Source organism: Microcaecilia unicolor, chromosome 1 (genome assembly GCF_901765095.1).
Source record: "Microcaecilia unicolor chromosome 1, aMicUni1.1, whole genome shotgun sequence".
Taxonomy (NCBI): domain Eukaryota; kingdom Metazoa; phylum Chordata; class Amphibia; order Gymnophiona; family Siphonopidae; genus Microcaecilia; species Microcaecilia unicolor.
This window is the reverse complement of record NC_044031.1, coordinates 87,407,455-87,426,202: the sequence shown is the minus strand read 5'-3', so window position 1 is coordinate 87,426,202 and position 18,748 is coordinate 87,407,455. Positions and strand designations below refer to the sequence as shown.

Sequence of the window (18,748 nt, the reverse complement as noted above, 5' to 3'; positions counted from 1 at the left end):
GTTCGCCTTGCTGTTTGCAGAAATAAAATAAAAAAAAAAGTAATTCTCTTTACATTAGTAAGATCTTGTATAGTGTATCTTTCCATAGTTAGGAGCATGATCATTTCGGAGCGCCACTGGTACATATTGGGAGGATCTGGTGTTATCCAGTTAGTCAAAATGCTTTTCTTGGCCATCAGAACCATTTGTTGAAGAAAACCCTTCATAGGCACTGGGAAGGAAACAGCAAACTTGTGTTATAAAATGTCGGAGAGGACCTTCATTGTGTGAACCAAATATGGGAGATAAACATAATCAGGCTGTGCCAAAATGACGGAATTAAGGGACAGTACTAAAACATGTGACTCAGAGTGCTGCTACCTTGCTGACATTTTGGGCAGCAGTCAGAAGTCTGCATAGTTGCTCTACTCGCTCCCCTAATTTATATTGCATCTCACAAAGTGTGTTATTGTCTGTGAAAGCTTGCACTCCAGATATACAAGATTTCAAATGTTGTTTCAAGACTTCACAATGTAGTTCCCCTTTCCCAGGAGATAAAGCTGCATATACGCAAACACTGTTCCATCCAACCCAAATTCTGTCTGTAAAGCAGAAAGGGTCTTAATTTTCCTTTGCTCATCTAAGATGTCAGAAAGGCAGTGAATGTCCTTGCCTTCCTACAGGCAAAATATTTTATTATCTGAGCCTGGTGTGAACGCAGGGTTACAGTTGATCAATAAAAAGGGAGTAATTATCCCAGAACAGCCATGCCTACAAAACACACCCACCTCCACACCGGGCGCAGAGGATACACAAATGTATATCCTGGAAAGGACTGTGTAACTTTCCCTGCTGGTGCTTGGAGAAGATAACTAAGGTGCTCCCATGGGGTCAATAGCCTCTATAGAGGTGATAGAAAAATGTGAAGTTCCCCTATAATCAGTTACTGATACGACGCACGCCACATGCAACAGTTGCGACTCTTAGGTTCAACGGTCCCAAGCCTCCCTGATCTAAGGGAGTCATTACTGTCGCAAGAGGAAGTCTCACTTTTTTTTTCCTCTGCCACAGGTACACACTTAAACTTTTCCAAAAAATGTTCATCTTTGCCTGCTAAATATAAGGTGAGCATTTGAAATGTATAAAGCCAGCAGGGAGTAGTAATCTCTTTGTAAAGACTAATTTTCCCCATTAGAGAAAGGGATAAGCCCGCCAGACCTGCAACATTTTTTTTTGTATCTGCAAGCAACGTTTGAACATTCAGTATATACAGGGAGGAAAAATTTGAGGGCATTTTCACTCCCAAGTAGTTTTATATAATTGTCAGCCCATTTCAATGGAGAATTCCCCACCCAGTCTTCCTTATTACTCCCCTGTATTACCAGAGCCATGGATTTATTCTAATTCATTTGGAAACCAGATAAACCAAGTGCTAGCATGGTGGACAGTTGTGGGAAGTTCTCAAAATCAAAGTAAACCATCAGCAAAAGCCAGTATTTTAATTGTGTTGATTCCCAGATGTACCCCTTCTACCTCTGGCTTTTTGTGCAAGGTAAGCAGGAGGGGTTCCAAAAATTAAAGGTAATTGGGAAAGAAGACATCCCTGCCATGTTCCCCATTCAATCTTAAATGGAGATGTATGGATACCATTGACTAAGAAAAGCCGAAGGGAAAGCGTACAAAGTCTGAATTATCCCCATATACCAGGCCTTAAGGCCTTTGTGAGACAGCATCTGAAACAGGACCAACTTGCTTTGTCAAATTGGTGTCCAAGCTAACCACGAGTGGTGGTATTTTCTGTCTTAGACAATGTCTAACAAGACTTCCTAACATTTTAAACTGACTCTCATCCTTGTACAAAGCCTACATGCTGCTCTCCAGCATAGGCTGGCAAACAAGCAGAAAGGCAAGTCACCAGTATTCTAGATAGAATTTTAATGCCCACGTTTATCAAAGATATGGGTCTGTATGAGTCAGGCAAGTCTTTTGGCCTACCTGGCTTGGGGAGAAAAGCTCGGACCTGTAGCTAAAGTATAATATGCCTCGAGTGGGGCACACAGTTGGTGGTGTAAAAACTTGTAGAATTCACAGGCAAACCCATCAGGTTCTGGAGCTGTGTAATTTTTCACCTCCTGTGTAGCCAATTGTATTTCACTTGCCTGTAGGTGGGCTATTTAATGATTCTAACATTGCTCAAGACAAAGTAGGCATTCCCGGCTCTCGTAAGTATGTCTCAATCTGATTTTAAGCAGCCCTAGATATTAGCAGTGTACTGTATATTGGTCTTGACATCACCTGCTGGGCAGGGGCGTAGCTACAGGCGGACCCAGGCCCATTCAATTTCATCTCAGGCTCGCCCACCCAGTTTTAAGCGTAGTTGAAAAGCGCACAGCAAAGCAGCAGCTACACTGAAGCCTTTCACTTTCTACCATCGTCACGGTGGTGGCCCGCTCAGCTGACCTCCCAGTCCCACCTACCTTTTGGGCTTTTGGCAGAGGCAGACTCGGCACAGCAGTTGGCACGGGAATAAACATGCAGTTAGCACGCAGCGGCCGCAGCGCTGGCTGAGAAGGAAGAGGACCATCACAGTCACCACTAGTAGCTCTTGACTTCTAGTGATGACCGTGATGGTCCTCTTCCTTATCAGTCAGTGCTGCGTCCTCTGCGTGCTGACTGCATATTTATTCCATCTAATGCTGCCACGCTGCAGCTGTGCTCGCTCATCCTCGTTCTTGGCGCATCACGCTAAAAAATAACTGCAGGCGCCAGGACCACGCGGCACTGACTGCTCCACTGCTCCTCCCATAGGCTTGGACCGCAGGGCCACATGGAAAGGCTGCTGCTGCTGTAGTGCCGCCTGGGTGTGTAGTGGGCACAGCTTCTTTACACTGTGCCTGCCTAAGTGCCTGGGGTCCTCACTGCTGCTCTGCTGGCCGGCCCGGGCTTAACTTCAGTGCCGGTTGGGCTCTAAGTTCTTTGCACAGTCACTTCACTACTCAATTCTTCGATTAATCACAGCAGCAGTAGTAGCATTTCCCTGCGTCCCCAGTGCCCCACAGTACAGTTTGAGCCTGAGTCAGCTACAGGAGCCAGGGTGCTCTGTACCACGTGGCATGTGCAACTTACTGTAAGTAGCTGCCCAGCACTGCAGGTAATGAAATTTTAAATACTTTTTGTTTTTTTGACATGTAATTTTTTTTTTTTTGTACTCATCCCATCCAGAAGCCCACTGCTAGCCAGCGTTTTGATTACTGTTGTAATGAAAATGATGGCTCTGGTCTGGTGGTGTGCGCAAGCATTGGTGGTGGAGGCACCCTGCTGACTTCCTTGCTCCTGAGGCAGTACGAAGAGGAAGGGGGGTGAGTCAGGTAGCGGATTTCTTCGGCTGGTGGGGCTTAAGGTACTCCACCAGCCATTGAACAAGTACTGCAGCTTTGGAGGGCGCCCAGGTCTCCAAGGCCCCCTCCCCTTCTCTGTGCTTATGCCACTGATTTAAAGGCCAAGCATCTTCCTTTCTCCGTCTTCCAGGTCCAACTCTTTAACCCTTCCTCCCCTCTACCCCCAGGTCCATTATCTTTACCTGTCTCCTAATCTCCCCCCCCCCCCCCCCCCAAACTAGTCCTCCAAGAACTTTCTTCCTTCCTGCCACTCTCTCCATCCCAGGACCTCTCATCTTTCTGTCTCCTTTTAGCCCCGGCTGCTGCCTACATGCCTGATGTTCTCTCCCAATTCCCTCCCCCGCCCTCATGGTCTGGTATCTCTCCCTCCCCTTTCACCTGGTTTACCTTTTTCAGTTTTCTTGCAGGGCCTAAGACTTACTGAAAAGGTAAACTGGGTGGAAGGAGAGATGCCAGACCACGCTCGGCGGGGGAGGGTGCGGGAAGGAGGCAGAAGGTTTTAATCGCTATGAATTAACGTATTAATCACAATTAACATGCAGCCCTACCCTCAACCATTTTATGAAATAATAAAATGTTTAACCTGCAAGTAGGAGAAAAGATGTCCTTGCCTGATTTGAAGTCCTAACCTTTGCAGTCAATCCTTTTAGCTTCTTTTTAACCATTTTCCTCATTTTATCATATTTGCCCTTTCAAAAATTAAATGCTGCTACAATAGATTTCCTTTGTAGCTTCACTCCATTTAGTAGCTCAAACTTGATCATGTTATGATCACTGTTTCACAGCGGATCCAACACTTACCTCTCGCATTATACCCTGATCTTCACTAAGGACTAGGTCTAAAATGGCTCCACCTCTTATCGGTTCCTGGACCAGTTGCTCCAAGAAGCAGTCATTTATTACTTCTAGGAATTTATCTCCCTAATGCTCCCAGATGTAACATTTGAAATCACACTATAGCAGGAACAGGTAGAATACTAAACCAATATGTACAAAACAGTTCTATCTAGAAACATGTAACGAAGTGGATAGAAAATGGCATCTAAAAATGAAAAAATGTGGAATGTTCTGAAAGCCAACGGAAAAAAAGTTGCTGAGCGAATTTCCAGTCAAGTTGCAGTGCCAAAGTTATTCCCCTGAAGCAATGTTTTTCAGGAAAACAGGGAGCCCCTTCAGGATTATTCCTGGATGGTGGATATTTTCAAGTTAAGTGCCTATCCAACTGATTTTCCAAAGAGGTCGCCGACCATCATCCGACACAAATCGGGATATGGCCGGCGATCTCCTGAAGTCGGCCAAATCGGTATAATTGAAAGCCGATTTTGGCCGGCTCCAACTGCTTTCCGTCGCGGGGCTGGCGAAAGTTCAAGGGGGCGTGTTGGAACAGTAGTGAAGGCAGGACGGGGACAGGGGCGGGCGTTGAGATGGCCAACTTCGCCCGATAATGGAAAAAAGAAAGCCGGCCTTGACCAGAATTTGGTCCACTTTATTTGGACCCTTTTTTTTCAGGTCCAAGTCCCAAAAAAGTGCCCCAACTGACCAGATGACCACCGGAGGGAATTGGGGATCTCCTCCCCTGACTCCCCCAGTGGTCACTAACCCCCTCCCACCCTCAAAAATACAACTTGGGAAAATCTTTTTTTGCCAGCCTCAAATGTCAAACTCAGGTCCATCGCAGCAGTATACAGGTCCTTGGAGCAGTTGTGGTGGGTACAGTGCACTTCAGGCAGGCGGACCCAGGCCCATCCCCCCCTACTTGTTACACTTGTGGTGGAAAATGGGAGCCCCTCAAAACCCACCCAAAATCCACTGTACCCACATGTAGGTGCCCCCCTTCACCCCCGTAGGGCTATGGTAGTGGTTTATAGTTGTGGGGAGTGGGTTTTTTTGGGGGGGGGGAGGGTGGGGGGCTCAGCACCCAAGGTAAGGGAGCTATGCCCTTGGAGCTATTTTTATTTTTATTTTCATTTTTTACTTTTTAGCAGTGCCCCCTAGGGTGCCCGGTTGGTGTCCTGGCATGTGAGGGGGACCAGTGCACTACGAATCCTGGCCACTCCCACAACCAAATGCCTTGGATTTGGCCGGATTTGAGATCGCCGATTTCGTTTTCCATTATGGGCAAAAACCGATGCCAGCCATCTGAAACCCGGCCATCTCTGACATTTGGCCGGCCCCAACCGTATTATCGAAACAAAAGATGGCCGGCCATCTTTCTCGAAAATATGGTTGGCTGCACCCACTTGCAGAGCCGGCCCCGGAGATGGCCAGCGCGGTTCGATTATGCCCTTCTTTATTGAAAATTTAAGATTTTTGAGCACTGTTTTTTCTTGATGTATTTTGGTGACTTTCTGGAATATTTAAGTGTTTTGTATTGATTGCAGACATAGAATATGGCAAATTATAAGTACTTTGGACACTTTTGATGTTTCAATTTTGTAGTGTTTTTTTGACCAATGATTATTGTGAGCTGCCCTTTATGAAGGCTATTGTGTGGTTGGTCTCTGTTTTATTGAGGTCTTTCTCTTCACATTTTTTTCATTTTCATGTTTCAAAGCCATTTTCTATCCACTTTGTTACATGTTTCTAGGTAGCATTGTTTTGTTCATATTGAGTAATTGAAATCGCCCATTATTATACTGTTGCCAGGTTTCCTAATTTCTGTAAACATTTCTTCATCTTGCTGTTCATTGTGTCCTGGCAGACGGTAGTACAGACCTACAAGAATACTTCTTCCTTTCACACGTGGAATTTCTATCCATAAGGATTCCAATCTGCTATGTTTCATGTAGAAGTTTAGTTTGTTTGACTCAATACCCCCATTAACATATAGCGGAACCCCCTCCCCAATGTGATCCTCTATCATTGCGATATAATTTGTATCCTGTTAACACAGTGCCCCATTAATTGTTCTCCTTCCAAGTCTCTGAAATGTCTATTGTATCTACCTCATCATTTAGTGTTATATACTCTGTCTCCTATCTTATTTTTTAAGCTTCTAGTATTTGTATACAAGCAATTAAACTGTGTTTTTCCTTGCATGTACAAGCTACAAGTTGATGGGAATAATATGCATCCTTAAAAATATGACAGCAGATAAGAGCCAAATGGCCCATCCACGGCAACCACTTTCTCCTCCTTTCCCTAGGAGATCCCATGTGCCTGTCTCACATTTTCTTAAATTCAGACAGTCCTCGTCTCCACCACCTCCACTGGGAGGCATTTCCACGCATCCACCACCCTTTTCATGAAAAAAAATATTTCCTTAGATTACTCCTGAGCCTATATCCTTAACTTCATCCTATGCCCTCTCATTCCAAAGTTTTCTTTCCTTTGAAAGAAGCTCATCTCCTGTACTTTAATGCCACAGAGGTATTTAAACATCTTTATCATATCCCCTCTATCCTGCCTTTCATCCAGATTATACATATTGCGAGCCTTATGTCTGTCCCCATACCACTGACCAATTTTGTAGCTGCCTTCTGGAATGACTCCATCCTGTTTATATCTTTTCGTAGGTGCGGTCTCCAAAATTGCACAGTGTTCTAGATGGGGCCTCACTAGAGATTTATACAAGGGCACCATCACCTCTGTTTTCCTGCTGGCCAGTCCTCTCCCTGTGCACCCGAGTATCCTTCTGGCTTTGACTGTTGCCTTTTCTACCTGTTTGGCCACCTTGAGATCATTGGACACAATCACCCCCAAGTCTCTCTTCTTTTGTCCGCAGAGAGACAAACCTTCCCAGATGGCCCTTCCACAATATCACTCACAAAGATGTTAAAAAGACCTAGCCCAAGGTCTGATCCCTTTGGTACACCAATGATAACATCCTTTCATTGGAGCAAGCTCCATTTACCACTACCCTCTATCTCTTTCCACTTAACCAGTTTTAAACCTAGTCAGTCACTTTACATAAGTACATAAGTAATGCCACACTGGGAAAAGACCAAGGGTCCATCGAGCCAAGCATCCTGTCCACGACAGTGGCCAATCCAGGCCAAGGGCACCTGGCAAGCTTCCCAAACGTATAAACATTCTATACGTTATTCCCGGAATTGTGGATTTTTCCCAAGTCCATTTAGTAGCGGTTTATGGACTTGTCCTTTAGGAAACTGTCTAACCCCTTTTTAAACTCTGCCAAGCTAACTGCCTTCACCACGTTCTCCGGCAACGAATTCCAGAGTTTAATTACGCGTTGGGTGAAGAAAAAAATTTTTTTTTTTTGTTACATTTGTACCCCACGCTTTCCCTCTCATGGCAGGCTCAATGCGGCGGGCAATGGAGGGTTAAGTGACTTGCCCAGAGTCACAAGGAGCTGCTTGTGCCGGGAATCGAACTCAGTTCCTCAGTTCCCCAGGACCAAAGTCCACCACCCTAACCACTAGGCCACTACACTGTAGTTTAATCGCATGCCCCCTAGTCCTAGTATTTTTGGAAAGCGTGAACAGACGCTTCACATCCACCTGTTCCACTCCACTCATTATTTTATATACCTCTATCATGTTTCCCCTCAGCCGTCTCTTCTCCAAGCTGAAAAGCCCTAGCCTCCTTAGTCTTTCTTCATAGGGAAGTCGTCCCATCCCCGCTATCATTTCAGTCGCCCTTCGCTGCACCTTTTCCAATTCCATTATATCTTTCTCGAGATGCGGCGACCAGAATTGAACACAATGCTCAAGGTGCGGTCGCACCATGGAGCGATACAATGGCATTATAACGCCCATATCGAGGGCACTCAGTTTATTTATCAGTTGCCTATGCGAAACTGTGTCAAAGGCATTGCTAAAATCCAAGTACACCCCATCTAGTGTCCCTCCCATATCCAACTGTTTGTTCACCCAGTCATAGAAATCAATCAGATTTGTCTGACAATACTTGCTTCTAGTGAAATTATGCTGTCTCGGGTCCTGCAGTCAATTCGATTGTAGAAACCTCTCAATCCTCATCCTTAGAAATGTTTCCATTGGGTTACTCGCCACCAAGGTCAGACTAACAGATCTGTAATTCCTGACCTCACTACCACTCTTTAACAGAGGGACCACATCTGTCCTTTTCCAGTCCTCCGGGACCACTCCAGACTCTAAGGAAGCATTGAAGAGGTCAGAGAATGGAGCTGCCAAAACTTTACCAAGTTCTTTGAGCAACCTCGGATGTATCCCATCAGACCCCATCACTTTGTCTATTTTTAGTTTAGCTAGGCTCCTCACGAACACAGTCTTCTGAGAATCTGTCCTTTTCTACCGAACATACATTTCCATTATCATTTGTTTTCTATGGTCCTATGCCCGGTTTTTCATCTGTGAGCAAAGAACAGAAATAATTGTTCAGCTTTATCCTTATCAGCTACTATGAAATGAGTTTATCTTGTTGGGCAGACTGGATGGGCCATACAGGTCTTTATCTTCCATCATTTACTATGTTGCACATTCCTTCCTCTCCTTCACCCTTGAGCCTCACTATGACATTTTGGCACTTCCGCCTGTCACATCTTAAAAAAAAAAAAACCAACAACAACAAAAAAACCTTTTCCCCCAGTTTTACTGTACTGGCTATCTTTTTTTCTTCTATTTGTGTCTTTGCTTTCCTGGCAGCTTTTCCAGCTTCTTATATTTTCTAGGTATTTTTGCCTGTTTTCCTCTTTCTGTATCGCCTTGTAATATATGAAGGCTAACCTTTTTTTTTTTTTTCTCTTACCTTTTTCAGCTACTACATTTGAGAACCAAAGCAGCCGTCTTTTCCTCTTACTTTTACGTGCTTTTCTATCATGAAGGTTTGTCGCCTTTAAAAGAGCTCCATTCAGTTTTGGCCTCTGCTGTTCTACTTCCTTCAGCTGTTCCCATCCAACTAACTCTTCCTTGAGATATTCTCCCATCTTGGCAGTTAGTTCTTTTGAAGTCAAGAACCTTCAATCTTGAATAAATCCTCTCCTCATGTGTCTTAATGTAGAACCATACCATCTGTGATCGCTAGATGCCAAATGATAACCCACCGTAACATCAGAAACATTCTCCGCATTTGTAAGCACCAGGTCCAGAATAGTTTTGTTCTTCGTAGGTTCCATTACCAACTGCTAGAACAATTCTTCCTATAGAGAATCCAAGATATCCTTGCTTCTACACAACCTGGCAGCAGCACCGCCTCAATCAACGTCCGGCATATTAAAACTATTAGTAGTACTTCACCTTTCCTAGCTATCTTGTGAATGTCAATTAAATCTCTGTCCATTTCTTCTGATTGTGAGGGAGGCCTGTATATCACACCCAAATACGTTTTCCATTGTCTTTCAAGATTAACCCACATTGCTTCTTCCTTACCCCATGTGTCATGCATTTCTGTCACTTTAATATTATTCCTAACTTTTAATGCCACTCCTCTATCCTTTTTTTCCTGCCCTCTCTTTCCTGAATAGCCAAGTATAACTATATCCACCACTAAATCCCAAGTCGGCTTCTACCATTAACACCTCTAGATAAAAACATAAGAATAGCCATACTGGGTCAGACCAGTGGTCCATCCAGCCCAGTATCCTGCTTTCAGCAGTGGCCAATCTAGGTCACAAGTACCTGGAAGTAACCCAGTTAATAGCACCATTCCATGCTACCAATCCTGGGGCAAGCAGTGGCTTCCCCAGTGTCCATCTGAATAGCAGACTATGCACTTTTTCTCCAGGAACTTGTCCAACCCTTTTTTTAAACCCAGATATGCCACATTCTCCAGCAGCGAGTTCCAGAGCTTAACTATTCTTTGAGTGAAAAAAATATTTCCTCCTATTTATTTTAAAAGTATTTCCATGCAATTTCATTTTGTCCCCTGGTCTTTGTACTTTTTGAATGACTGACTGAAAAATCAATTCACCTCCACCCGCTCCACACCACTCGGGATTTTGTAGACCTCATTCATATTCCCCCATCAGCGGTCTCTTTTCCAAGCTGAAGAGCCCTAGCCTTTCCTCATGCGGGAGCAGTTCCATCCCCTTTATCATTTTGGTCACTCTTCTTTGAACCTTTTCTAATTCTGCTATATCTTTTTTTGAGATACAGCGACCAGAATTGAACACTGTACTCAAGGTGAGGTTGTACCATGGAGTGATAGAGACATTATAATATTTTTGGTCATTTTGCTTCTCTCTCCTAATAATTCCTAGCATCCTGTTTTCTTTTTTGGCCACCACCACACACTGGGCAGAAAAGTTCAGTGTATTGTATGCAATGACACATAGATTTTTTTATTTTTTTATTGAGTGCTGACTCGTACAGTGGACCCTAACATCATATAACTAAGATTCAGATTATTCTTCCCAATGTGCATCGCTTTGCATTTATCTACATTAAATTTCATTTGCCATTTGGATGCCCAGTCTTCCAATTTCCTAAGGTCTTCCTGCAATTTTTCACTTCAGAACAGATTTCATTCCAGGTTGTGTGCAACCTTTCCATCTCCTCCTGTCCTATTAGAGCTGGTATGCCATTTACAAAGAAAGCTTCCAAATTATCTGACCTTTTAGATACCAGATATTCCTTTCAACTACAGTGTTATCTTATGAAATGAGTTACTGCAGTCTGCCTTAATATAATCTGCAAAGCAACTGCTTGCTGCCATCTTCATATTCCTCTGCACATTACTATTTAGGCAAAGCAACACCACAGGACAGTACGTTTGAATCAAGAAGTGCAGGTCAGTCTTTCTTTCCAGAATTATATAATCCCATCACTTCCCTGAAAATTTATCCCACTGTTTTGAGCTTTGGAACCAGTTGAGGAGGCCATTATTCATGGGAAGGATTGCGCATATTCAGAACTACACTGAAGTTCTGAGCTGTCGGAGAGCAGTTCTGTCCTATCGCCATTGGATAATGGCATCCACTTATGCCTGATCAGTTGTGCTGTCCACAGAAAACATCTGTTACAAGTAAGCAACATTGCTATTTATTCACATAAAGCAGTACTTTATGCACAGAAATGCTTTTGAAAATGATCCTCTACATATTTACATTTTTATGCAGCAAAGTCATATGTTCTCGTTTTTTATATAGAAGGTTAGTTATTTACAGCAGTTCATTTTTGATGTGAAAATATTAGTGGTTTATAGTTTTTAGTGTTGTACACTTAAGTGGCAGTTTGTGAGAGAGATTTGTTTTATTAGTTGAAGCATTCCCAACATTTTTAATAGAGGTTCTCTGAATATTTAGTTTATTAATAGTATAGTTATTTAAAAAATGCTATTACTTTTTTCTTCCTTAGTGTTACAGATATTTCTGAAGCCTTCACGCTTAACCTTCTTTGTTCACTGATGTCCTCCGGTCCAAACTCTCCCTTCTATAAAGCTTTAATTGAAGCCAACATCGGGACTGGTTTCTCTCCTAGTACTGGGTGAGTAGCATTCTTCTTAATAACAAATAATACCCTTTCTTGGAGCTGCTGCTTATCCCTCTAATAGGTTTTAGTAAGTGAAGCACATCTGGTTTTTCAAGCAGTCTTACAAGCTACTTGTTCAGGATAGGACAAAGACTGGGATATACTTAAGCATTTATACCATAACCCTAACTGAATATAAGGGGTGAGAGAGAGAGTGGCTGTCCCATGGCTGCCCAGATTCAGTGTCGCAAATCGCTCATTGTATCTTGCTGAAAGATATTTGCAGCTCCTCACATTTCACAGTTGACCATGGAGCAGTCCCCAATGCAGCAACCTGAACAACAAACCACTCCATGAGTCCAAAAGTAGGTACAGGGGAGGACTCAATTAGAAAAGTCCTGACTTTCCCTTTCTGCTTCCATATATTGGTAAGTGCTTGGCTCTCTAGAGAGCATTGAGGTGCATATCCTCTCTTGAGAGTGGCCATCTTGTTCCATAGAAAAGCTTTCTATACACATAGGTAGATGCTTACAAAATTGTGCTACCGGTGAATAGCATATAGATTAGTAAAATACCATAGACAAAGAATAGGTAGAATTGGGGCAGAATTGGCACTTATTATATAAAATGCACACATACATGGTGGTGATTCTTACAGAGCAGGCATAAATTTATGCAAGAGCACTTGTGTTCTACCATGGATGATGTAGGGGGCTATTTTATGCAGGCACATACGTCTGTGTTTTCTCTTATAAAACAAATACTTTCACTTTTCCTTAGGTTCCCTGTTATAAAATTATACCTCCTAATTCATTAATTTCAGCATTTAGGCTCTGTTTTTACCAGTACTGTTCATAATGGGTTAGGATAAATTAAAATTACCACAATCAAAATTGCATATATGTGTACTATTAATCCCTTTTACCCCACAATCCATCATTCTGTTCCCCAATCAAAAAACGCAACCCAACCTTCAGTCACCCTAACCTTCAAAAATCAGATTTAAAATAAACCAGAATACGTTTCACAAGTAACACTTCAAAAAGATTTTATCAACTGCAAAATCCTTGTTTACTATTTTTTTTTTTTTTTTTTAAAGGTAGGGTTTAAGTGTTGCAATTCCAAATAATTTCTAACACATCTATTCTAAGGCTGCCAACGTGATCCAAATTCACAAAACAGGGTTGATTCAGTCCAAGGTTTACCCCATTGCATGCAGGGGCTTGTAGTTCTGATTTCCCCATTGCATTCCATAAAGAAAAGCAGTGCAATGGAGTTAAATGACTGTTTGTTTTAAATTACAGACGAAACAAACGTTTATACAGCGAGTGCTGGCACCATAATTATTTATTTTAGAAAAAAAGTGTTTGTGCTGGCATATATACGTTTATCTTTACCATTTTAGAAATATAAATGTGCATTTTCTCAGCACCCGGAGACCAGTATCCCTTGCCAGTTTGGTTTTTGGAAGGAGCAACCACTGGGAATTAAAGGGGCAACTTCCCCTAATCTCTATAGTGGAGTGCTGCTCAATAAGAGCAGTTTGCTAAAATCTAAACGTGCTTGGTAGGTGCAACTTCTGACATCAATCTTTTAGGGTGTAGATATCTAGTCCCCTTCTGAAATGGGGAATAAACATCTAATTTGCCATGCACTTCTGTTCAGACTACGCATCCTTGCCATTTGCATGCACTTGAGTGAGAGAGATGCTTATCCCTACTTTGTAAAATGGGAACTAAACATTTATAGTTGTATTGTGGAGGAGTATCCTAGTGGTTAGTGCAGCTGACTTTGATCCTGGGGAACTGGGTTCGATTCCCACTGCAGCTCCTTGTGACTGTGGGCAAGTCACTTAACCCTCCATTGCCCCAGGTACAAAATAAGTACCTGAATATATGAAAACCGCTTTGAATGTAGTTGCAAAAATACCACAGAAAGGCGGTATATCAAGTCCCATTTCCCCTTTTCCCTTTATTTTGGTTTTTTTATGTATCATCTAGTTATACTCTTGTAATCCTCACTGGATCCTTGGTTAATTTCATGGAATATAAATTTGATTTGTAAACCTGCCAGGTATATGCATATTTCAAATGCAAATAACCCTCCTAAAATGATCTCCATCGTATATATCCAATTGGTCTGTAACTTGAAGGTAAATTTAAATCTCAATTTTGACCTTTTGGGATAGTAGTTAAATTGTCTGGAAATAAACTTCCATACAAGGAACTAATGACAAATGTCAGCCAAAGTAAAAATTAGGAACTAGGATACAATTATTTTAGCAGATTTCCTTTGTTCTCCCACTCATACTGGCACAAACTGTGCCCAAAGACAGTCTGCACTTAATATCAGTCTTGAACCCCCTATAGTTCTATTACCAAAACTAGACAAATCCCAGGAGCCAGGTTGCCATGATGCTTAGAAGTTACAGCAGGGCCAATTCAAAGGATTGTGGCGCCCTGAGCCCCTTTTATATCTGTAACCAACCATCCAGCTTCTTCTCCTTCCACCCAGATTGCCTGCCTGTCTGCCTCCCTTCCAAAAAGATAATATTAAGCTATTGCTTTACTTTCAAACAGTCCTGCCCATTTCTGCCTATTCTCTGCCCCCAGTAATGCCTACCTGAATATCCTGTAAAAGTGGATGCTATGAGGGCAGTTCTATAAAATGGGTGCTAACATTTTACATACGCATAAAGGCTTAGCATGTACATATGTATGCACATATATACATACCTGCCAAATTCCTTCTTAAGTGGTATTCTGTAAGAATGTGCATATCTTGCATAGTATGTACTACAGAATGACACGGGGATGGGGACCTGCAGTAAACTGCTTAAAAAAAAAAAAAAAAAAAGTTACCACATTTTGTGGCGGGTGAGGGAGGAAAACTCTTTACCGCCCTGCGCGAGTGGTAGAAAGCCTTGTTCCTGTGGTGTAAAAGGAAAAAAAAATGGGTCTTATATCTCCTTCTTCTCTTCCTGCCGCCATTTTCCAGGCTGCGCTCACCACTTCTGAGTATTGGGGGCTGACACACCTGAATATTAGTTTTGTCTTCCAACTGGCATTGACGTTCTCCCATAGCATACCTTGAACTGACGTGCTGCCGTGGTGTTGCTTTGGCCACAGCGCCACAGGCAGATTGATTGTCACTCAAGCTTGGGCCAGCTTATGAAGCAGCGAGGGGAAATGGAGGATGAGGATCCATGGGCTGCTTAATGCTCTGGCGGCGTTCGTGCTGTGCTCAGTGTTGCGGGGGATGGATGGCAGTAATGCCCAAGCTCTCCCCTTTATCAGCGATGACTTCCCCTTCAGGCTCACCTGGCCTGTTCCCAAAGTTACTCTGGTCATTGACCACAGGCAAAACCATGGTTGCTGCATCCCATCTGTGACAGGTGGACAGTGTTTAGCCTTATACCTTTGCTCCTTATCAGACAGGCTGGAAGATGCGAGGCTAAACCTTCAGGGTGCTTGTTCCTCTGGATAAACTAATTTAGCCTGAAGAGATACACCATTAGCCAATCATAAATTTAACATAGAAGCACATTTATTGTTCATATAGAAATAGACATCTAATTGCTGTTTTGCCAATTACAGTTATATAAATAGTACATGCAAATATAGTCTCTTTCTGTGAGAGGAACTTTAAGCTAACTTTGAAGCAAGCTGCTTCTTAGAGTCAGAAAAAATTCCCATTTCTGTCTTAACAAAGCATTCCTTATATACCTTAATTTTAGCCATATGTACCATGTCTTACATCTATTGCTTCTACTGATACTCCCATTCTCCTTTTCCTGTCCAACATCTGCTACATATATATTTTTTTTATGATACCTTGTCCTTTTTCACCATTTGTGACCACATAAATCACAACCTCTCGGGCTACACATGGACATGCTGGAGCTTTATTTTATTTTCTCAGCCCCTTCCTGTTGCTGTGCTAGCATTCCTTATGTTAAACTCTGCTGACATGGTAGTTTGTGAAATTCTGCTGATATAGCCTGTTTTTCTCTATATCACACAGCTGGCCAAACTCTGCCTTCACGTTCTCTATAGAAATTAGTAGTAGTGGATGGTATACGGACACAAAATGGCAGTGCCAGACATGGGAGGGGTATATAGACTTAGAGACCATGCTAGACATGGGGGAGAATAGGAACATAGAAGGAAGATGCTGAACTTGGGGGAGGGGGCATAGAGATACGGAGGAGTGTAATGCTGGACACTGGGGAGGGAATAAGGATATAGAGTGGTGAATGTAGGGATATGGACACAGGTGAGATTCAGGACAGGGAAATATAGGGGACACAGAGAGAAGGAAGATGAATGATGAGCATGGAGAAAGAAGAAATGTCAAATGGGCAGGAGACCTTGGCAAGTGAGTTGAGAGGACAGTGGGAAACAGAAACCAGAGCCTGGGACCAACATGATTTGAAAAATAAAATGACCAGACAGCATGAGGTAGAAACAAAATTTATTTTCTGTTTTGTGATGAGGAGGAGTGGCCTAGTGGTTAGGGTGGTGGACTTTGGTCCTGGGGAATTGAGGAACTGAGTTCGATTCCTGGCACAGGCAGCTCCTTGTGACTCTGGGCAAGTCACTTAACCCTCCATTGCCCGCCGCATTGAGCCTGCCATGAGTGGGAAAGCGCGGGGTACAAATGTAACAAAAATAAATATCCTGCCAGAGCCGATGTTAGACGTGGTTAGGGCCCAGGGCAGAAATTTGGGAGGGGACCCCAAAGCCCACTACCAGGCCATGTCTTCTCCAGCTCCCAGCAGGCTTAGGGCTTTCTCAGGCCTCGGGGAAGTTGTCCTAGTTGCACTCCCCTGACACCGTCGCTGGCATTTGTGTACTTTATATTTTGCATGGTAGAGGAGGAAATGCATTTTTCTATTTCTTTGGTGTGACTTTTTGGAGTTTTAGTTTAATATATGTTTGTCACTTTTGGTCAGCTATTATGTATTTGACATTTGTGTTCTGTGTGTTTGACTGAGGTATTATGTTAGCTTGAATTTTCTATGTATCATTCTCTAGTAATTTGGCTTGTTCAGTTTTCCTGATACTGGAGGGGATCTTTGTGAGGGTAGACAGGGATTTTGTTCCTTGTTCTGCATTGTTTGTGATTTATAAGATGACAGTTGTACAAAATATTGTTTCTTTTTATACTTTAATAACATGATTTAAATATATAATTATAACTGTTTGAGGATTGTGCGGATGGGGTCAGATAGAGCTTGCAAAGTTTGTTCTTGTGTCATTCTCTAGTATGTACCTTGCAGGTGGGTGGAGCCTGAACAGGACTTGCACTTACCTTATAGAATACTACAAAGTATGCAAAGTTGCACCAGCTGTATGGCTAGTAATGGGTCATGCCTAAATACCATGCATCTGTGTTAACAGTTAAGCTAGTATTCTATAAAGGAAGGTAGGTACCTACCAAGTACCCAGTTAGACTTACCCGTCGCGTTTCTGAGCACCTACTTTTAAATATTTATGATCCAAAGGCAATTTTAGAAGAGCGTCTTTGAGCATGTTAAATTGTTCTATATGACCCAAGTGGCATGGGCAGGCCCACCCAGCAACGGTGTGCATCTGACAGCTGGCATGGGGGAAGCAAGCTGGGCTCCCATGGTCCGGCATCTCTCTCTCCCTCTCCTTTAACTAGCTTCTCTCCTCAAAATGGCAGTGGCAGCAATTCACACGTGTTGCCTGCGGCTGACCTGGATGCCTTCTCCCTGCTGTGTCCTCCTCCTCCCCCCCCCCCCCCCCCAACACAACTTCCTATTTCTGTTGTGCGGAATGTGGTAGAAGAAAGGCTTCATGGTGAGCTGCATGCAGTGTATATGAATCGCTGCCGCTGCCCTTTTGAGGAGAGAAGCTTGTTAACCAGAAATACAACAAGATCAGCTCGAACATATGTTAACCTCCACTACCTGAACAACAAAGGACTCAAATACAAAACAACATATGCATCCAGCTTCTCCTATTTAAGCGCACAACAATGGAACGCACTACCAAAAACAGTAAAAACAACATACGACTACCTAAAGTTCCGGAAAAAAACTAAAAACAAATCTGTTCCAAAAGGCATACCCCACCAACCCAACATAAGAACCAGAAAGCCTGCTACACGACAACACCAAGACTTTAATGGACTCACCCCTATCTCCCTCTTCACACTTAATGTTTCCCAATGCATTTACCAAATGTGAACCATACCCTACCATAATCATAATTTGTACTTGAGCACACTATATATTTGTTCAGACCGGAACTGGCGACCACCGCTATGGCACTATGTAAGCCACATTGAGCCTGCAAATAGGTGGGAAAATGTGGGATACAAATGCAACAAATAAATGGGGGTGTGTGTGTGGAGATCCATACGGGGGATGCTAGGGAAGAGAGGGAGAATTGGACACAGGGAGGGGGAAAGAGATGCTGCACTGGGTGGAGGGGGAGGGGAAGAGAGGGAAAGATGCTGCATTGGGGGGGGGGGGGGGTGGGGGGGTGGAGAAAGATGTTGGATCCAAGGTGCGAGAGAGAGAGTGGATAATGGGAGAGATGCACAGGAGGGTGAAGGGAGAAAAATGGAAATGTTGGATCCAGGGGTAGAAAGGATTGAAGAAGAGATGCTGGACAATGTAGGGATTGAAGAGAGGGAGAAATGCTGGACCATGGGAGAAGGGGGGCATGAAGGAAGATTCATATTGTAAGCCACACTGAACCCGCAAAAAGGTGGGAAAATGTGGGATACAAATGCAACAAATAAACGGGGGGGGGGGGGGGGGGGGGGGGGGTTGAGATTCATACCGGGGATGCTAGGGAAGAGAGGGAGAATTGGACACAGGGAGGGGGGAAAGAGATGCTGCACTGGGTGGAGGGGGGAGGGGAAGAGAGGGAAAGATGCTGCATGGGGGGGTGGGGGGGGGTGGAGAAAGATGTTGGATCCAAGGTGCGAGAGAGAGAGTGGATAATGGGAGAGATGCACAGGAGGGTGAAGGGAGAAAAATGGAAATGT

At 43.3% G+C, this 18,748-nt stretch overlaps 1 protein-coding gene across 1 annotated transcript in view; it reads left to right on the top strand.

The window, feature by feature from the left end:
* Positions 1-18,748, top strand: part of PITRM1 (pitrilysin metallopeptidase 1) — a 202,173-nt gene that overhangs the window by 45,124 nt on the left and 138,301 nt on the right. The window contains exon 7 of the mRNA XM_030198926.1: positions 11,612-11,740. Coding sequence (XP_030054786.1) covers positions 11,612-11,740 — 129 coding nt within the window. The remainder of the gene's footprint in view (positions 1-11,611; positions 11,741-18,748) is intronic.